Raw genomic sequence first — 22,355 nt, forward strand, 5'->3', positions numbered from 1 at the left:
AGTGGGAGATAAGAAAGATTGGAGCTAAACTGTTATGCAACTACCTCTAAAAGAGATGGATATTTAATTGGTACTGGTTACATAAGAATTAGCCTTATTGTATAATTATAATGTTACAATGTCCTGGAGGCGAGGTGCACACCAATGGTTATGATGCACATAGAGAAAAAGACAAAGAGAGGAAACAAGGAAGAGATAAAGTCATAATCCAGATGCACTGCAGATTAATCTGGATCTAAGTAATTAACCAGAGTGAGGCAACATTAGACAGCACCAGACTCCTACTGATAGCTGTAATCAACTCAATATACTGTACATAATATGTCAACAACAAGTCTGCCATGGTTGGTTCACATTCTTTCATTCAGCATTTGATGCATGGAAAATCCATGAATCCCTGCTCTCACACTCTCTTTCATACAGACACAGCTGGCTGTCTGGAACTATTGGAGATAATCTGCTGAAGACAACTGTGACATCTGGCGCGCACACACCGTCACACACATTCTTTAGTTTATTCCCTGTGTGTCCAACCCCGTGTGCTGCATGTCAGTGACGGCAAAGGTTAACTGCTGTCACCAAAGTTTCCTTTGTGCTCCTGTAAGCCTGTACAACTTTAACTTGCTCAATGTCATATCCAACTGTTTTAAAACACCTCTCACAGCGTGTGTCAGCTTTAAGACAGTCTAATCCAGCCTTGTCTCATCTATAAACAGATAGAAAGGTTTTGTCTGTGCCAGTGTGATTTCCTGCTTGGGACATTTGGTGATATATAGCCTACTGCTCTACTGCCCAGGCTCCTGAATACAGTGACACCTGAGAGCCTGCCCATGTTATGTTCCCATAGTGACCAGTGTCACCCAACCGGGGCGTGTCTGAGAAGTGTGCGAATCATGCATAGCTGATTGGCATGTGTGAGTGTGCATACACTTTGCATACTTTACAGACATGGCGAACACACACACACACATGCAGACTGAAAATGTACCATGGAGAGCAGGGTGACATGGGAAACCCTGAATTGTCTCCACCTGTGACAACGTATAAATACACCACTAGAAATAGAGTCAGCCTCACCAGTCTGAGAATAACTGGAGAATTAGGAGGCAGGAATACAACAAAGCAAAAAGAAGACCGAGTACACAGACACAGCAGGAGAGATTAAGACTTAGGCCAGCATTGGAGATATCTGTCCAATGCATCAAGACAGAAACAGTATTGAAACCCTTCAAGCCATGTTTGTAGACATGATAGCTGGTCCCAAAACATTCTGAAACCTTTTTGAAAGCACAAGTAACTGCAGTTCAGAGTGGATGTGTTACACAAGCATGGAGCAAAATTCTTCAAACTGGAAGCTGATCTTTTGTAATCCCTTTTTGTGACTGAAATTTACACAAGGAATGACTTCAGGTTATGAAAGATCCAACTTTATCAACAGCTGTTAATGGGATGGGTTAACAGGAAACCGTTTCAATCCTGCTGGAAGATTATCAGTGCATATTCATATTTCAACTAAATGGGTCATTACTCTCCATGGAAAAAGAGATTTTATACATGTTGATAACTTTGATTATCTTACATACTGTATGTGGGACACAGACACATCTGAACTGGGACGGGATTGACTCTCCTGTGGCCTCTAAAACTCTAAAAATGATCATGATAGATAGATAGACATGCCTAGAAGAACATGTTCTTTTACTTTCCTATCCAGTTAATCATTATGCAACCACTCTGACTTATCTTGTGGGCTCTGTGGGTGTCCTGACCTCAGATTAGGAACCACTCTGTTAAACAAAGCATTTCAAAACCTGACTGGATGCATGTTTAATCTTGGATTGGATTTTAGTCTTATCTGTAGACACTGATTGGGGGCAATACACTTCAGTGGAATGTTATTATAAAACATTTCAAATAAATTATTAGAAGAAAGACCTTATTAAACAACCATTAGGTCAGTGTGGTTAGTTTGTTCCACTATAAGATGTTTTCAAACATTTTCATTGCTGCAGATTGTGTTGCTGTTCCTGGTGCAGCCAATAGTTCTGTTGACATCTGAAAAGTCACCCTAAACTCAGGACTGTCCCTAAAAGCATGTCAGTAAACAATCTATGCCATCTTTATAAATAAAATATGTGTATTAAAAAGGGGAAAGGTGGCTTCTCACTTGTCTTCAATGGCCTTCGTCAAACCTAAAACACTCTAACCATGCTGCTTAAAGCATTGCCTCACTCAGCTGCTTCACAAAATGTGACACACTGTTGTGTTGTATATTCTGTACTCTGATCTGATGATAGGGATCATTTCTTCTTGACGTCTCACATCCATCACTTTCATTGGAAGGCTGTTACAATGATGTGTTTGTGTGGTGGAAATGTCTAAAAGTAGCTTTGTGCCTTTAATCTGCGTGTCATCCACTCCTAACCGTAGGACCTCAGTGAAGATTCATTTTCATGCTTGCTGTAATACAGCAAGTAACAGTAATATTAGTGCATTTTTTTGGACACTGTGTTTGCATTGTAATAAAAATGTGTATGTGTTTCTAGTGGACTGGCAAGGACAGACAGAAGCCCTGTGAAAGCACAGCCAGGTGTTAAAGCTAAGGCCAAAAACCTTGACATAAAAGAAACATTAAGTTGTGCCTCCAAACATTTCTTTCTTCAGTCTGAGGTTGTTTCTGGCAGCAGGCAGGTAGCTATGGCGGCTAAAGCAGGGACAGAGCTGCGGGGGAAGCAAAAATAGGTCATAACGCAGCAAATCATGATTCACCGCTCAGGCTTATGGAGAGCGGCGTTTCAGCCGGTCAGATGAGGGTGGACGCGATGGAGCAAAGCACACATGATAATCTCATCAGATGCGATGAGTTGGTACAGTGTAGCATCTCGTGCGTGAACGCTGGCCCGGTTTCATAACCATGGCAACCGGAATCCCCTCGCGCCTGAAAAGGGGGGCGTTTCTCCTGCTAACGAGTAGAAACCAGGCTCCTCAGACGGACAGTTCATGAACGCTACTGCACATTTTATCGTTATGTTTCTAGTCTGAGCGGCGTTAAAAGTCTCCACAGTGCTGAAGGTTATTGTTCAAGCTTCATTAAAGAGCGCAGCATGCATGAAAACTTTTAGCACGGCTGCTCCCGCATGCAGCAGAACTGTTGTCCACACACGGTAACCCGACACTGCATAGTCCCCACAACAGGTGACGACGCACCGGTGCTGTAGGACCGTGTATTTTTATACCCGGTCATAGTATGTGACAGTATGACCCATTTCTGTCCCTGCCGTATTGTGGCAGCGGGCCCCGGACGGTCCCATCTCTTACCTCGATCCATTTTTGAGCCTCCTGACAGGCTGGTTCGGGATGGTTCGGCTCCAGCTGCTCCTGTTCCCGCGGGCTAGCCATCTCCGGGCAGGCCGTTTAACCAAACTGTGGCGGCAGTGATACGGTTAAAGCTGCTCGGCTGTCCGTGTGGTAGTGGAAGTGTTCCCCTCCACGCTCTCGGTCCGTTATCTTCTTCCTCGCTTTCTACTGACCTGCAACTCCACGCTCGGTCAGTAGCGTAGCGCTCTCGCTGCTCAACGTGGCGCTGAGATGGAGAAAAAAAACACTGCAACACGAACCAGGCGCTAAAAATAACGATTCTTGTTCGGCGGACTGCGTGAGCGGCTGACGCTGCTGTCTTCAGCCACCGCTGCTGCCGCGCATTCAGGAGACGTGAACGCGCAGGAAGGAATCTCTGCGGGGGATGTCAGACAGGAAAGACACAGGACAGACAGAGATGGTGAGGGGGCTCCGGAACACGTCCCGTTATTGCATTCTTACAGTAAAGCTGGAGGCTAGCATCATACCTGCAATAAGCTGTCCACCGGCTTTAACATGGATACTCTTAAACCGGGGATCATCCCTCATATAATAAGTACCGGTAAATTGGCATATAATGAGCCAAGCTCATAAAAGTTTCACCTCAAGGGATCTACACAGCTTTTCTGTAATGTTGTCCATTTCCTTAATGCAGTTGAGCTTTTTTAGATCACCACAAATAAAGCAACACACAGGAAATCTGGGAGCAACTGTCTGTGTCCTGTTTTAATGGCACTTAATGATATCACAACACATCCACAGATCTAACCTAAACTACACTGCAGGTTCCTACACTCCTACAATGACCTGATGGTCTTTAATAGTCAACCATAATCAATACAACATCTATAACTTGTATCTTAGACTCTCCATGCACTCACCAAATATTTAGCTGGGATCAATGCTGTTGATAGCGGTTGTGGTATTGGATTATTGAATAGAAATGTGACCTTTTCAAAAGACTGGTCAAACATTTATATATCAAACTTTATGCAGCCCATTGTATACCAGTGTGGCCAAACTTGGCTTCTCTTTTGCAGTTCAGATGAGGGCTTGTGTGCAGATGTACTCTTATTTGCATAATTATAATAATAATAATAATTATAATTATTATTTAAGACTGTGCGTCAAAAGAAGTCTTTGTGTGTGCTGGGTGTGTGTGGCTCGTCATATGCGTGATGCGCTTCCACAGATTCACAGAATCAACGCCTCTAAGTACAGGCACAGGTTTGGATAAGGCTGGTCAGACTAGAGCAAACTGAGCACAGACACTTCAAAGTGGCATAAACTGCAGATATTCATACTTTAAACGACGAAGCTGCAAATGTAGATTTTTTTTAACAGAACACATTTTATTTACAACAAACAAAAAAACACTTTTAACAAATTAAACATTTTAACGAGCAATATTTCAATGAAAAATAGAACACATTTTATTTACGAAAACAAAACAACACTTTTAACAACTTAAAAATTTTAGAGCAATATTTCAATGAAAAACAGAACACATTTTATTTTCGAACTGGAGACGGCTGTGGCAAGCTGTAGTAGACCCAGGCCTGCTGAGTCTGAGGTGGCGGTACCAGCGGGGCGCACACTGAGGGGAGGAACACCGGGACACCTTGGTTGTATTGGGGCCAAACTGGTGTTGAGTGGAAGAAGTACTGGAGGCTGGTGGGGAGCTGAGCAGAGACACAGAGTGGGAGGAGAACCAGAGGTTAGCAGGATGGTAAGGATTTTAAAACATAGCTGCTATAAGAGGAAGCAGATGGCGCTTTGTTTTCTAAAAACATTCAAAACTAAAACAGTTGGCTCAGCTGATAACCATGAAGTAGTTTATCACAACTATTTTTGGAAAAGATCATATTTTATAAACCGACAAATCCAGGCAAAACAAGCAGATTCTACATGTTCTATACTTTACTACCACAAGAGGGCGCTAGCTACATAAAAACTTTCACTCTCCTTCCAAACTACTACATTGTCCCCAGTGATGTCATGCTGTGTTTCCTAGTTTTTAATATATACACACACACTATACTATATTTTTCATCTTCCAAGGTAGAAATATCTCCAGCTGTTTCTATGTGGCCACAAATAATATAATCTAAAAGAAAGTTCAGTAGCCTCCTCAAACAGGAAGAATCTGTGGTTGTGGTTGGCACTGCAGGTTACTACATAGTTATGCCCTAGTGAGCATTTGTGGCTGCTGGAAGGTGTAGATGAGACTGCCTCGCCTACACTGGTAATCAAAGGGTACATGAAACTATAACATAGATTCTGTAAAGTCCCAACAGATGCTCCTCATTCCAAAAAAAGAGAAAAAAAGTACCATATTTCTGACATATTTTACCTCGTTTGGTACTAAGTAGAAGTCGCCTTCTGCCTCTTCTTTCTCCTGCTCTGCCTCCGTCTCACCATCTTTGGCCTCCTCCTCTGTGTCGCTGTATGCAGTCGAGCCACAGTCTGAGGAAGTAGCCGAGTGGTAGTCTGACGTGTACAGGTCTAAGGAGTCATCCTGGTCTCCCTGTACACCTGGTCCCCCTATTTCTCTCGATCTGTGAGAGGGGAGAAGATCATTATTACCTCATTTTGACAACCTGTGTGTATTCACAGAAAGCATATTGGAGGTGACTGACTCATAATTCTTGGCTAGACAGAGAAATGCCTCCCGTTTACTGAAATGTCTCTGTGTGTGTGGTTCATTCTTACGGCTGTGGCAAGCTGTAGTAGACCCAGGCCTGCTGAGTCTGAGGTGGCGGTGCCAGCGGGGCGCACACTGAGGGGAGGAACACCGGGACACCTTGGTTGTATTGGGGCCAAACTGGTGCTGAGGGGTAGAAGTACTGGGGGCTGGTGGGGAGCTGAGCAGAGACACAGAGTGGGAGGAGAACCAGAGGTTAGCAGGATGGTAAGGATTTTAAAACATGGCTGCTATAAGAGGAAGCCGATGGCGCTTTGTTTTCTAAAAACATTCAAAACTAAAACAGTTGGCTCAGCTGATAACCATGAAGTAGTTTATCACAACTATTTTTGGAAAAGATCATATTTTATAAACCGACAAATCCAGGCAAAACAAGCAGATTCTACATGTTCTATACTTTACTACCACAAGAGGGCGCTAGCTACATAAAAACTTTCACTCTCCTTCCAAACTACTACATTGTCCCCTGTGATGTCATGCTGTGTTTCCTAGTTTTTAATATATATATATATATATATATATATATATATATACAAACACATACACTATGCTATATTTTTCATCAGGCAGAAATATCTCCAGCTGTTTCTATGTGGCCATAAGTGTGGTTGTGGTTGGCACTGCAGGTTACTACACATTTATGCCCTAGTGAGCATTTGTGGCTGCTGAAGGTGTAGATGAGACTGCCTCATCTGCTCACCTGCTCTGTGTTGCTGTATGCAGTCGAGCCACAGTCTGAGGAAGTAGCCGACTGGTAGTCTGATGTGCACAGGTTTAAGGAGTCATCCTGGTCTCCCTGTACACCTTCCTCCTCCTCCTCTTCTTCCTCATCAAAACATGCTACTGTGAATGGTCTGCCATTTTCTCTCGATCTGTGAGAGGGGAGAAGATCATTATTACCTCATTTTGACAACCTGTGTGTTTTCACAGAAAGCATGTTGGAGGTGACTGACTCTTTTTGGCTAGACAGAGAAATGCCTCCCGTTTACTGAAAGTCTGTGTGTGTGTGGTTCATTCTTTGCCCCAACAGCTCAGCCAATGACTCACCTTGCACAGACCTCCAGGGGGTCGATCCAGATCGTGACCTCAGCCGGAAGTCCCAGGTCTCTGGGTGTGAGCTTACTCTCCTCGCATGCCTTTAGGACAGCTTCGTCAGTGAGCACTCCATTATTAATCCGGATGCATCTGCGGATGTTAAAATGTTATTGTGTTCTCTAATGTCATTCAGTTTAATGTTTACATTACACTGTGTTCATCATTTGCTGGTTTTTACCTATAAGCCTGGCCTTTGCTGGGACAGTCGGGGTACCAGTGGTTGTGGTATTTTTTACATAAAAGCTTCTGTAGCTTTTCTGCAAACAATTCTGCTTTGACTTTGTCGAGCTTGCCATGTATCATAGCCAGGCGCTTGAGGAAGTCGACTCCAGCTTCAACTTCTCGCTTCATGATGTCTGCAAAAACAGAACATACAAAAAACATCACTTGAAGTTGCTAACAAATTTATCTCAAAGTTTAAGAGTGGGTGTGCAGGAGCAGAAACTCTCATGGTAGCAATAAAAACACCACTTCCCTGAGCACTCACTGTGCAGAACAGACAACTCAGACGGACATTTCAGCTGACAACCAACATTATCGAACAAAGAAGGTCATTTTAAGGTTTATATATGAAATGTTAAGATTAGGTTTGAGTTAAAGGGACAGAATATAAATAATAGGGGAAAACAAAGACCAAAACATAAGCCTGAAAATAACAATGTGAAAAAACAACAACAAAACAAACAATAAACACACATCTAAATTAAAGTGTTACTCACAGTAAAGACAGAGATGTCCTGTGTGTGAAACAGCAGTCGTTCTCGTCCCTTGCGGTCTTGTCTCTCGTCCGTGCGCTACGCTGTGCTCCTGGAAGTTATTGTACTTCAAACACGTGTTGCTTCCTTGTTCACTGCTCTGCTCAGTGTTGCTGCAAAACATAACATGTAACATTACCATCAGCTTGACTCTCCTGTTTATCTTATTTTTAATATTCTGTTTTTGGTGTTTGTAGACCGGAGTGTCCATTGATCTTTGCAGCTATTTTTGTTCCAATTGCCTGTTTAGAAGATTTATTGTAATGATTGATGGAAGTTAATTCCAGCAAACATTATTATAATAATTAAAATTAAAAGTTTTTTGCCCATAAACATGTGTAGTGAAAGAATATAGCAATGCAACAATATACAATACTAATTAAGGGCAAGTCAAAACACATGGAGTACACAAGGACTAGCTATACCTGTGTACTAACCTCACTAAAATCAAGGCACTGCAAATGCACAACCTAATATTAATGTTTCAAAGCATAAAGCAATTGAAAATATTTGTTTAGCACATTCAAACAATGCACAATATAAAATAAAATAACTTAGCTTGACCCCACTCATGTGTACATTATGTGTACATCTTATTTAAATAGGCCCAGTGCATAAATAAACATTTCATTCCAAGCGGTTCTACGCATCCACGCGGCCTGGATCATTTCATAACGTTCATTATCATAACGCGGATCAATACCGTCGCGATCAAGTGCAGATCTCAGTGAAACGCGTGCTGACGAGTGTACTTTTTACTTTTCAATGTTTTTACTCCGCGGTCCGTCTCAACCTATTTGCTTAGAAGACGCTTTAGTGCTGCGGATGCATTTTCGGCCGAAAAGTTTCGGTGCATCCCTAAAATAAAGAGCTGATGAAAATCCTGTTTAAGACAGGAAGTGTTTTTACATTTGTTCATTACAGCAAGTCACACCGTAACTACACACATTGTGACTAAGGAACAGCTCCCCCTGTCAGCAAAGTAAATGTCCTCAGTAACATCAAGTTTCAGCAAGAACGAAAAGTGGTCTTACCTCTCTGAAGGCTGCAGCTGCAATGAGCTTTAGGAACTCTCAGCTGCTCTATATATATATATATATATATGTGTGTGCCCGTGTGACACATCAAAGCGCGTTGCTATGACACATCATAGCAACGCGCTTTGATGTGCAACAGTTAGCTATTATTTTTCAATTCAAAAATCAATATTTATCTACAAACCAATCAGCTTGATGATATTCTTTGTGTCAACACCGTTAAGTCAGAAACAGCTAATATGTGCTCCGAGTATAACATCTGACATATCATGTTGCACATCTAAAATCATTATTTTACAACAATGACAACATGCACGGCTGCTAAATGTGCCACAAACACACAGAGCATGTTCCTCAATGTAAAGAGGGAGGAGTCATTTTCCACGTTTAAACTGCTCATAAGATCAACAGCAGCAGGTAACACACATTAAATCATGTTTACTGCACAATAAACGTCGAGGGTCACACATCTAAAAGACTGTGCGTGTCCCTCTTTCTGAAAGATTCCCCTCAAGTGGCAGTAAAAACTACAAAAAATACAAACTACAAAACTAGATCAGAAAAAACTACAACAACAGCCATGAAAACTACAGACAGTAAAAACTACAAAAGCTGCTCATGTTACACACACACGTGACACACAGGTAACAACTAAAGAAGAGCTGATGAAAATCCTGTTTAAGACAGGAAGTGTTTTTACATTTGTTCATTACAGCAAGTCACACCGTAACTACACACATTGTGACTAAGGAACAGCTCCCCCTGTCAGCAAAGTAAATGTCCTCAGTAACATCAAGTTTCAGCAAGAACGAAAAGTGGTCTTACCTCTCTGAAGGCTGCAGCTGCAATGAGCTTTAGGAACTCTCAGCTGCTCTATATATATATATATATATGTGCCCGTGTGACACATCAAAGCGCGTTGCTTTGATGTGTCATAATAGACCACCAACATTACAATGCTGTTATTTTCACTAATTCCATTGTTTTATTTGACAATTTAGGAGAAATAACTAACTAACACGAGGAACGAGGGACGTGTCCTTATTGCAGCAACAGTTGTTTGAATCATTTACAAGCAAACAGCCAGACAGTGACAGCGGCTGCTTAAAGAACTGGGCCCTTCGATTTTGGCTACGTTCGGACCCCTAGGGCCCAAATGTGTACCTCTCTTAAAAGTGCTATATAAATATTTTTTTTTACATTTTTTTTCATTTCTTTTCAGCAATGTCAGACCTATCCATAGATATACAATTTTCTATATTTTTGTATGTTTTTGTGTTATTTTTGTCATAAAAAACATATAATTCATAAACAGTAAAACTGAAAATATGCAAGATTTTTAAACTGATATGAGGAATTTACAGCCTTGACTAAGTCAATAATTGATAAAAAAAAATTGATTTTGATGCATTATTATTATTGCAGTAATAAGCCATTATTCAAAAAACTCACACTCGGACCCCTAGGGCCCAAACGTGTACCTCTCTTAAAAGTGCTATAACAATGCCATATATACATATTTGTTTTTCTTTTTTTTTTCATTTCTTTTCAGCAATGTCAGACCTATCCATAGATATACAATTTTCTATATGTTTTATGTTTTTGTGTTATTTTTGTCATACAAATATGTAATTCATAAACAGAACAACTGAAAATATGCAAGATTTTTAAAAACTGAGGTGCCAGGTAAGTCACTTGATATGAGGAATTTACAGCCTTGACTAAGTCAATAATTGATAAAAAAAATTGATTTTGATGCATTATTATTATTGCAGTAATAAGCCATTATTCAAAAAACTCACACTCGGACCCCTAGGGCCCAAACGTGTACCTCACATTAAAAGTGCTATAACAATGCCATATATAAATATTTTTTTTTATTTTTTTTTTATTTATTTTTAGCAATGTCAGACCTATCCATAGATATAAAGTTTTTTATGTATATGTAGGGGGGGGTTTGGAGCCTATCCCAGCTAACTTTATCTGGTGACCCTGCACAGGTCACCAGTCCATCGCAGGGCACCAGTCCATCACAGGGCAACACAGACAAACAACCATTCACACTCACACTCATACCTACAGGCAGTTTAGAGTGACCAATTAACCTAACTTGTCTTTAGAATGTGGAGGAAGCCTGAGTACCCGGAGAGAACCCACTCAGGCACAGGGAGAACATGCAAATTCCACACAGAATCGCCACCCCAGTCAGAATGGAACCAGGAATCTTCTTGCTGTCCTCTTGCAGTCCTCTGCGGCGGCACGGTGGTGCATCATGATGCATTTTGCAGACATGGGCCCCGCATTTGGCACAGTAGCTCCACACTGGAAGCACAAAGTGTCAATGCATGTCCTCAGGAAAACAAAAGGTTAAAGGCGCTCTATAGAGGCTGCTGATCATCCAGACCTCAGAGCAAAATGTGACAAATAGACACCTTTGTTCATTAGTGGGAGCATCACTTTGCAAGGGTGTAGTAGCATGGACGGAGGGGGCATGTCCCCACCAATAATTTGATCACCTCCTAAACAATAACAGATTCTCATTGGGTGCAGGAAGGGTTAAATTTCATTGGAATCTTAGGCCCCCACCAATGTCAAACGCAAATCTACACCCTTATCACTTTACCATTTTTGGAACTCCAGTGAAATCTCCAGTTGCTGTCATCCATTTCCTCTGCTTGTTCTTCTTCCTCTTCCTCCTCTTCCTCTTCCTCCTCTTGCTCTTCTTCTCCCTCTTCCTCCCCAGTGGTGCTGTCAAGGTCCTCCTCTGGACAAAATTCCTATGCGGATACTTCCTGGCTGTCAGAGGATGATGTGTTTTCATCAGTGGCCTTGGGGGACCTCAAAATGGCAGCAAGTGCCTCTTCAAAATTTAATCTCCTCTTCATGGTTGCTCGTGGTGGCATGACTGGCCAGAAAAAACTGTACAATGTTCTTCTAGACTTCAAAGATGCACCTACATAAACATGGTGCACACATCCAATAGGAGAACGGACCCTCTGTATGATCTATCTTTTCATCATTTGAATTTACGTGCACGCACACACATGTGCACACACGCGTGCACACATGCACTGATATAATGGGAGTCAATTGGCCAAACGTGTACCTAAGGGTGCCGAACGTAACAAAAATGTTTATCTCCCATTGTGTACACCTTGCGAAAGTGGGGACAATTGATTTTTGTAAATAATCATAAAAAATATTCCTGGCCAAGTTTTGTACATTTAGCCTTTAAACTGACGGATATATTGAGAACCAAAATACAAAAAAAAGCAAAATGTACACGTTTGGGCCCTAGGATGCCCAGAGGGTTAATGGGAACATTGCTCTTGTGTTCCCCCCTACTTTTGGGAGGTACAATGCCACTGTCGTTAACACTTGTTGTGAAAGTTAGCTGGCGAGGAGCTGGGCTCTCACGTGTTAAATATGAACTCAACATGCCTGTTAAGAACAATCCACGTAGCTACACTGTTAGCCATTACCGCTTACCTCTGAAAGCAATATAACAAGTCTAATGTGACGAACAAATCAGAAGCAACCACCGACGTTAGCAACAACTAATGCTAACATGAGCTTAGCTGCTTGTAGCGCCCGTGAACTTTGACTTGAACAATGACTCAAAATGTCTTCTTAACGTTGTCACACATGTCACATGTTCATTTACGTTAAGGCATTCGCCTTACTGCACATGAAGGTATTTAGCCTACTGATAAGAAGACTAAAAACTTACCCACAGTAGGAGCTGCCCTCTTGTTGACTGAAGCAGAGGCAGAAAAAGATGGACGACGGTCAGGTCAGAGGGTGATCTCCCGCGCATGCTCTGCTAGTTGAACCCATTCTATCTGTCTGTCTAGATAGACAGATGCATTTTGTGAGAGTTCTGCTGAGTGTCTATGGGTAAAATATTGGTCAGTGCCACCTTTCTCAACATATATTAAGTGTGATTTGAGGCGTCAGCATTGTAACCTGTGCTGTTTGTCTGTCATTCTGGACATTTTGGATATGGGGGATGTTATCATCAGGACAACCAACTTTTCCTTCACATATACCACCCCTGAAGTTCCTGTAGCTTTGCATTAAAGGAAAAGTAGTGGATTGTGTAGTGCTATTAGCTGATGTGTTTGCACAGAAGGAGTGGTTAGAGGAGGAGGATCCCTCCGCTTTAGGATTACTGCTTGTGTATTGACAACACTTCTTCTCATGTTTCAGCCTTTTATAGCTAGAAAGCAGCCAAGCTGAGAGCTACAGGACATTAAACCACTTCATCACCTTATGTGACAAAGAGTCTCACTTGGGATGCTGGCTAGATACAGAGTAGCAGTACAGATGTTACCAAGCATTAATCCTGGTGCAAGAAAAGAGGTCGAGTTTAAGATTAAAATAACAGAAAATTGTCATTGCAGCTCTAGAATATTTTAATAGGGCTTAGAATAAAGATTACCCTGCAAGCTCAAGACTACTTTCTCCTAACAAACACAGCAGAAGACACTAGTAAGTTTATAGGCTGTGTAGCTACACTGGTTTGAATAAATATTGGCCATGCATCGTACAGATGTTTTTAGGGTTTTATTCCACTCTCCTCAAAACCAAACAACCGACACCATCTTTGACACCATGAAAACGTGTGCGCCTGTCGAACCACATGTAGAATATGCTTTCTCTCAGAACGTGCATCACATTGCATTCATGTTAGCATACCCATAATACCTTGGTGTAAATTAACTTCCGGCCATGTGACCTCTGCTCTTTGCTTTGTAAATAAACATTCAAATAAAGTAAGAAATTAAACAATAGCTCATTTTAACTAAATTATTATTTCTTCTTCTTATGTTTTAACACATTTAACATGAACTTAAAAAAAGATTTTGCTGCTTTATTGAGTTCCCACAGCTGCTTTAACAGTATAGCTACAGCAACATAGGTTTTGAAAAGTGCAAACAGGTAAACACCTTCTAGACGTACTAATCACGCTGCACTGCACAACAATAACCAACATATAGAACCACCTTATCAATATTGTAAGTAAAGATTTGTGGATTGATTGAAAAGGCATTCCCAAATAAAGTGCATTTCCTAATTTTTCAGAACAGCAGTGAACCTAATAAAGATAAGGACCGTGATCCTCTATCACATTAAATTCAAACATCCTTAAAAAACCTCAGGAATGTCAGAATGTCAACCAACAACACCAATCAAAAGGCAGCAAGCCTGCTCTGAACAATGAATCAATTATTCCATCCATCCATCGTCAACCGCTTAGCAGGGACACCCAGACTTCCCTCTCACCAGACACTTCCCCCAGCTCCTCTGGGGGAATCCCGACGCGTTCAAAGGCCAGCCGAGAGACTGTCTCTCCCCGGGGCCTCCTCCCAATGGGACATGCCCCTCCCCAGGGAGGCGTCCATGAGGCATATGAGTACAAAGTATTTTTAATATGTGCTGAGTGGAACATTTGTAAGATCACAGTGTTTCCATTAACAGATGCTGATGTGGTGGCTTACCCGACATTGGCCCTGTGCTGCAACCTCATTGTGGGCATCACAGATTGCCTGGAGTGGGGGGGAACCCAATCACATTTCATAAACAAACTATAACGCAATGGCACAAATTTCAAACTTTTCCCTGTGGTATTTTCAATATTAAAAGTTAGCCGATTGCTGAACATTCTGCTAAATAACCACTAGGTGGCTCCCATGCCCACAAACTGGCTGACTCAGCATTTCTAACAAGCACAAAGCCGCCATTACAAATTAAATATCACAACGCCAGTGATTTAGGTAATATAATGTAAGGTACGGTAACATGGGCATACAACATCTACTTAGATTAACACAAACTCAACAGTACAGGAGCACTGAAATTTACACAAGGAATGACTTCAGGTTATGAAAGATCCAACTTTATCAACAGCTGTTAACTGTTTCAATCCTGCTAGAAGATTATCAGTGCATATTCATATTTCAACTAAATGGGTCATTATTCTCCATGGAAAAAGAGATTTTATACATGTTGATAACTTTGATTATCTTACATACTGTATGTGGGACACAGACATCTGAACTGGGACGGGATTGACTCGACTGTGGCCTCTAAAACCCAGAACCAGACCCAGAACCCGAACCCCCCTAAGAGCACCGTGGCAGGGAAAAAAATCCCTTTAAGAGGAAGAAACCTTGAGCAGGACCGGTCAACTTAAGGAAGAACCAGTCCTGCTGCTAGTCAGCCGGGTAGAGGAGGAGAAGAAGAGGGAGACAGGACAGAGAGGATGAAGGAGAGAGAGAGAGAGAGGAGCAAACATGCAGTAAACATGATACAGTACAGAGCAAACATGACAAGCAAGATCAAACAGTGATTATATTATAATGGATATCTATATATATTTTCAGACTGCAGGTCAGTATGCAGGTCTTGAGACCTGCAGAGTGAGAGCAAGAGAGAGGCACAAAACTATGAGGAAGACAATAAACACAGATTATGAGACGATATTACCAGTATGAGCCAGACTAAGGAGAGTAGAGGAGAGGGCAGAGGGTGAGAGGGAAACTGCTCAGTGGATCATGTTTGTGCCCCCTGACACTAAGAATCCAACTTCTTCTCAAAAAAGTATTAGAAGAAAGACGTTATTAAACAACCATTAGGTCAGTGTGGTCACACTGTTGTGTTGTATACTCTGTACTCTGATCTGATGATGGGGATCATTTCTTCTTGACGTCTCACATCCATCACTTTGGCAAATTCATTGGAAGATAAATATTCATACTTTAAACGACGAAGCTGCAATTGTAGATTTTTTAACAGAACACATTTTATTTACAAAAACAAAACAACACTTTTAACAAATTAAAAACATCACATTTCATAACAGGTGTGACATGAGTGCCATCGACTGGTGGCAAAATAAATCCCAACTGAAATAGTAAGGTTTGAAAGTGTGTGTCAAACCTATTTACAAGCAGTTCCAGTAAAAAAAATCTTAATATAGAGATATAGTACTCTAGCTACAGTAGATTAAAAACCCTTAATCACATTTTACAAAGATTAATGTCACATGGCTCAGTGGGAGGCAGCTAACTCTTCAGGTCCTGATGGCTGCAGGAAGGCCTGAGGCAGGATCAACTCTGGAGACGGCTGTGTCAAGATGTGCTGTAGTAGCCAAAGACCTGCTGAGTCTGAGGTGGGCGCCAACTGTACTGGGGCCAAACTGGTGTTGAGTGGTAGAAGTACTGGAGGCTGGTGGGGAGCTGAGCAGAGACACAGAGTGGGAGGAGAACCAGAGGTTAGCAGGATGGTAAGGATTTTTAAACATGGCTGCTATAAGAGGAAGCAGATGGCGCTTTGTTTTCTAAAAACATTCAAACCTAAAACAGTTGGCTCAAATGATAACCATGAAGTAGTTTATCACAACTATTTTTGGAAAAGATCGTATTATATAAACCGACAAATCCAGGCTAAACAAGCAGATTCTACATGTTCTATACTTTACTACCACAAGATGGTGCTAGCTACATAAACACGTTCATGCTCTTTCCAAACTACTACATTGTCCCCAGTGATGTCATGCTGTGTTTCCTAGTTTTTAATATATATGCACACACTATACTATATTTTTCATAAAAGAAAGTTCAGTAGCCTCCTCAAACAGGAAGAATCTGTGGTTGGCACTGCAGGTTACTACATAGTTATGCCCTAGTGAGCATTTGTGGCTGCTGGAAGGTGTAGATGAGACTGCCTCATCTGCTCACCTGCTCTGTGTCGCTGTATGCAGTAGAGCCACAGTCTGAGGAAGTAGCCGAGTGGTAGTCTGATGTGTACAGGTTTAAGGAGTCATCCTGGTCTCCCTGTACACCTTCCTCCTCCTCCTCTTCTTCCTCGTCAAACCATTCTACTGTGAATGATCCGCCATTTTCTCTCAATCTGTGAGAGGGGAGAAGATCATTATTACCTCATTTTGACAACCTGTGTGTTTTCACATGTGGTTTCACAGAAAGCATATTGGAGGTGACGGACTCATAATTCTTGGCTAGACAGAGAAATGCCTCCCGTTTACTGAAACGTCTGTGTGTGTGGTTCATTCTTACAGCTGTGGCAAGCTGTAGTAGCCCAAGGCCTGCTGAGTCTGAGGTGGTGGTGCTGGGGGGGGTCGCACACTGCGGGGAGGAACACCGGGATACCTTGGTTGTATGGGTAACAAACTGGTGTTGAGTGGTAGAAGTACTGGGGGCTGGTGGGACAAACTTTGTGTTCGCTGCTCAGCCATCGTTCGATTGTTTTGCATGTTTCCCATCTTGTCTTTCACAGGCAAACATACAACATAATATCCATCTACTAATTTCACAGATTCTGTGACCATATCCATGAACTGATGGTCCTCTTTGGACATTTCCACTTCCTCGTGTTTTCCTCCCTCTGGGAAATCCAATCGAAACTGCTGAAGCCACATGCTCTCTAAACCAACCACCGAAATACGATTTGCCATGGTCTTGGTAGGTTTTCTTTCACCTGTGCCCCTGCAGCTTTCTCTCAGAGGTCTGTTGATGGTCCACCCAAGCTTGGTCTTCACAGCGTACGGCCCATGACCAATGCTGTGCACCACTTCACACGGTTCCATGGCTTTCGGTGGATTTGCTCCAAAGAGCAATCCAATATCAGCTTCAATCTCAGGCAGTTCAATTCCTTGAAGGTAAGGCCACCTTTCTAGATCCCTTTGACCTTGTATATTTTCCTTTCCTACAGGAATCGTTTTGTGTGTGAAAGCATTTGGCAGACCTATAAACTCGTCATCAGACAAACTGCTGACCTCCAGGCCAGCTACCATGCAAGTACTGACAGGTTTCTCGTCATTCATGGTTTTTAGCAACATGCTTGCCTTTCGTCCGCTAAGCTTTAAGTCATTCATCAAGGCCTCAGTACAAACGGTCGCTGAACTGCCTGGGTCCAGGAATGCATATGTCTGAAGTATCTCACTCCCCACCTTGGACTTCACTTGGACCGGGACTATTGCAAGTATACAGTCATCTTCTCCGGCCCCAGTCTGTTCATGAGCCTTAGAATGAGCACAAAGGAATGCACTTGCAACTGTCTGGCTGTTAGTGTTATCTGTGCCTTTTGTTTCATTAGTCTCTGTGTCCTTCTTCTTTATGTGCAGAAGTGTGGGATGTACTAAAGAACACTCCTCACAGCTCAACTTTGCCTTGCACATTTTACTCATGTGTCCATGCTTGAGACAGCTAAAACAAAGTCCTTTGCTTCTCAAGAATTCCAATTTCTCTTTGTGAGGTTTGCCTTTAAGCTTGCTACAAGTCTCTAAGACATGCTCACCTTTGCAGAAGAGACAGGTCGTGTTGAGGCAGGAGTTGAGAATTCAGCCCATCCTGTATCTTTCTTTTCCAGTTTCACAGCACTGGTGGTGAATGACTTCCTGGTTATGCCTTTTTTCCGCTCCTGGTGGTGGTTCAGTTTAGCTGAGGATGTTTTAGCTGTAGGATGATCCTTTATGTCTCCAAAAACTGGATGAAGAGCAACTTTAGCTTGTTTGTGCACAAACTCAGCTAAATCCTTAAACTTGACTCTCCTGTCACAGTCCTCTTGTATGGCATATACAACATTTCTCCACCTTTCTCGCAGCTTGAGGAAGCTTTGCTACAATAGCCTTCAAATCCAGTTCCTCCATGTAACTCACCTCAGACATGGTGTTGCAGCAGGCAGTGAGGAAGAGTGAGAAAGCATTAAGCGACTCTGCATCTTCTGGTCTGATAGATGCCCAGTCCATCACTTTGTTCATGTAGGCTACTGCTATTTTGTAGTTGTTTCCAAAGTGCTCTTTGAGTAGCTGTTTGGCTCTTTGGTAACCCGTTTCTGGCTTCATGTGCAGGCAACTCTTTATTAGCTCTCTTGGCTGTCCACCTATGAACTGTTCTAAATAATAGAGACAGTCTTTATAGCTTTCAGTGCGAGATTCCACTCCATGTTCGAAGGCTCTAACAAAGGAATGGTAATCCAGAGGGTCACCACTGAATGTAGGAATGCCCAGCTTGGGCAATGTCATCATTCTTTGTTGCTTTATCATTAGCTCTGTTATGCCATTCTGTTGTGCCATAACATTGCAGAGAGACTCCATAGTATGGTTGTCTGTTAGAAGGCCACCGCTGGATTGTGATAACGCAGCAGTCAGAGGTTGCACTGGCCTAACTTCATCATGTCTTTTCTCCATGTTGTTAACTGGATTTTCACTCACAGATAACGGCTTGCATCTCAAACTCTCTAGTTCCACCATGTGCACTCACTATGTGAGAGGCGTTCACTCTCATAATTTTCCAAACTTTGAGTTTTGCATCTGATGCTGCAATGGCAGTTTGCAAATCCAAAGCCTCTCTTTTTTATTTCAGCTCGGCTTCTTGCCGTTCCAGATCTTGCTTTTGCTTAAGAGCTGCAGCCTTTGCAAGTAATGCTGCTCTCTCTACCTCAGCCTTAAGCCGTGCAGAGGAAGCGCTGGACCCGCTGGATGTGTCACTCCCAACAGCTGAGCTACGTTGTCTGCTCCGGTAGCTTTTAGCAACTGAAACCAGCGACACACTATCTGTCGGGTGTACGCCCGCATCACACTCTTTAGCTTGTTGACACGAACCTCTGCTGCCTGTATCCACATCTCCACTTGTTGCATAGTTCCGCGAGCGCGCAGTAACTTAGGCCCCGTTAGATCCACCTCTCGAGGGTTGATCTAGCCGGCTTGAAATCAAACTGGATTCAGCCGGATTGGAGGTGTTCACACTCGGAAAAAAACACATCTGGATTGATCTGGATGCGGCCAAATCCTGCTTAAGCCACATTTTTTCCCCAGTGTGAACGGGGCCTAAGGCTCAAACCGTGAACTCTGATCCATTTCCAGCTCCTCTTTACATAGCAAATTTGCTAATGCATCATTATCTTGCAAAACTCGGCTAGAGAATCCTGATAGTCAATACGTAACTTCTGTTTAACTATGTTTACGTTAGCATCATCTTCCATTAGCCATTCAAAATCATTAGCCTGGCTGGTAAGATGACCCAGCTTAGCCTTCCTCGACTGGGTTAAACGACGCACCTTTTCCTCCACAGCTTTCTCTGTCATCTTCGGCTCCCTCTTTCCACACGCTAGCTCCTCTTCCATCGTGCTAGCTTGCACAGACGTCTTACCGGGATGCTCTCTTTTCCCACCAAAGCAGTCCTTCTCCTCACGAGCCGTGTCTGCTCCACAGGTCCTCTTTCACCGTAAGGAAGACTTAAGGTTTTCTGACTAATGTTTAGGTTTTCCAGTGAAACCTTCCTCTGGAGCTTATGGCTTACGCGTGTATAAAAAAGGATGTGTCCTCCACAGTGATTTCTTCTCTTGTTTTTATTAAACTCATGAACAAAACACGGATCCAACAAAGCCAAAAACTAACTTGCTGCTTGCCAGCTCCACAAAAATGTAACGTAAACTTAACTTGGCTTGTCTTATCCTCCACTTTCTCACACTCACCTCACGGTATCACATCCCACCACACGGTCAGAAAACCGTGCGCTCCTCTTGGCTCCTATAGCCTCACTACTCCTACCTGAATCTCCTTAACTCCTACGCCATCCGCCCCTCCTTCCTCTCGTTAACCTACACGCCCTATTTTCTTCTGACCATGTAACTAATAACAATCGTATAAATTTGACTGAATTATAATTAGGGATGTCCCGATCAGGTTTTTTGCCTTTGAGTCCGAGTCCGAGTCATTTGATTTTGAGTATCTGCCGATACCGAGTCCCGATCCGATACTTTCAAGATTCTCCATAAGATCAATAAACTTTAATTTCTAAAGAACATTTAACACTTAAAGGCCCCAATCATCAACATTATTATTATTATTATTGTTATTATTAATGATATTAATATTAATGTTGATATTATCATTATGAGTAGTGGTAGGCCTATTACCATGGCTTATCTGAGCATAGTCAATGGAGTTAAGTCAAACCAACTAGCACGTCATGAGCGACAGAGAGCCAAACAACACCACTCTCTGGGAGTGGGCTCACCTGTATGCACATGTGCTTGTGTGCGCACGCGTTTGCATGTGTGTATGCGCATCAGGCCGCTGCAGACAGCTGCAGTGAATTTATAAATGCCACCATGTAGACAGAAACACATAGAAACTGACAGCAGAGATGGAACAAGAGGACTGGGCAAGAGGACTAGACTGGGTGGCGCTGCAGCGAGTGCCGCCAGTGAGAAGGCAGAGAACTTCACTCGTACAACACGGACTCTGTCTGAGAGCAGGTTCTATACATGAGCATGTTTAGTGTCGTGGTGAATTGTGGCAAAGTGTTGAAACGGTGTTGTGCAGCTTCACAGCTCTCTGCTGTTGCTGTAACGTCCAAGCCCTGCAGCGCTGTGACGCACCGTGGCGACGCAGACAGCGAGCTGACCGTGGTCTGCTCAGAACATCCCGTAAACGTTACACAATGAGTTAAAAAATAAGAACTACCTGTTGATTTGACACATTTTAAGACAGAAGCCACGGGCCATATAAAGTCTTTATACGCTACGACGCACCGGAGTGACGCCTTTTGTCATCCAGTCTCTTCGGCAGCGAGAGGGAGAGAGAGAGAAAGAGAGGAAAACAAACCAGCATGCAAATGTAATTTATCACGGCCGAAAACTTATCGAGCCCATTTAATTATCGTGCAATTAATTGATTTATTGTTTATCGTGACAGGCCTAGTCATAGCCACCCTGCACAGAAGGCGTTAACTTTGAGAGTCCTAATAAATATATATCCGAGTCCTGATCGGGAGGTAACAGCCGATTCCGATCGAGTCTGAAATCACGTAATCGGGCCCGATTTCCGATCATCGGATCGGGACATCCCTAATTATAATCATGCACATTGCTTACTTCTTACTTAAATAATATCAAAACCCAAATTACTAGTCTTAAATGTCAATGTCAAATCACATTACAATAAACTGGTTCATAAGGCTCCTACACATGGAAAAAGACATTTTATACATGTTGATAACTTTGATTGTCTTACATACTGTATGTGGGACACAGACACATCTGAACTGCGACGGGATTGACTCTCCTCTAAAAATGATCATGATAGATAGATAGACATGCCTAGAAGAACATGTTCTTTTACTTTCCTATCCAGTTAATCATTATGCAACCACTCTGACTTATCTTGTGGGCTCTGTGGGTGTCCTGACCTCAGATTAGGAACCACTCTGTTAAACAAAGCATTTCAAAACCTGACTGGATGCATGTTTAATCTTGGATTGGATTTTAGTCTTATCTGTAGACACTGATTGGGTGCAATACACTTCAGTGGAATGTTATTATAAAACATTTCAAATAAATTATTAGAAGAAAGACCTTATTAAACAACCATTAGGTCAGTGT

The 22,355-nt window shown here is 42.4% G+C and overlaps 2 protein-coding genes across 3 annotated transcripts in view; both read right to left on the reverse strand.

The window, feature by feature from the left end:
• The window catches only part of LOC114451025 (LIM and calponin homology domains-containing protein 1-like), a 52,921-nt gene that overhangs the window by 8,948 nt on the left and 21,618 nt on the right, over window positions 1–22,355 (reverse strand). The gene's annotated exons all lie outside the window — the stretch shown is intronic.
• Window positions 4,780–22,355, reverse strand: part of LOC114434519 (protein BTG3-like) — a 32,993-nt gene continuing 15,417 nt past the window's right edge. The window contains exons 5-11 of one of the 2 annotated variants that reach the window (XM_028403839.1): window positions 7,876–8,024; window positions 7,335–7,512; window positions 7,109–7,246; window positions 6,762–6,933; window positions 6,070–6,221; window positions 5,711–5,915; window positions 4,780–5,039 (exon numbers count right to left, since the gene is read on the reverse strand). In XM_028403839.1, the coding sequence (XP_028259640.1) occupies window positions 4,869–5,039; window positions 5,711–5,915; window positions 6,070–6,221; window positions 6,762–6,933; window positions 7,109–7,246; window positions 7,335–7,507 (1,011 nt within the window). In that variant the 5' untranslated portion in view covers window positions 7,508–7,512; window positions 7,876–8,024 and the 3' untranslated portion in view covers window positions 4,780–4,868. Of the gene's footprint in view, window positions 5,040–5,710; window positions 5,916–6,069; window positions 6,222–6,761; window positions 6,934–7,108; window positions 7,247–7,334; window positions 7,513–7,875; window positions 8,984–22,355 lie in introns of those variants that run through there. The other variant, XM_028403831.1, reaches the window with a different exon arrangement.

The sequence above is a fragment of the Parambassis ranga genome, chromosome 1, assembly GCF_900634625.1.
Source record: "Parambassis ranga chromosome 1, fParRan2.1, whole genome shotgun sequence".
Lineage (NCBI taxonomy): Eukaryota > Metazoa > Chordata > Actinopteri > Ambassidae > Parambassis > Parambassis ranga.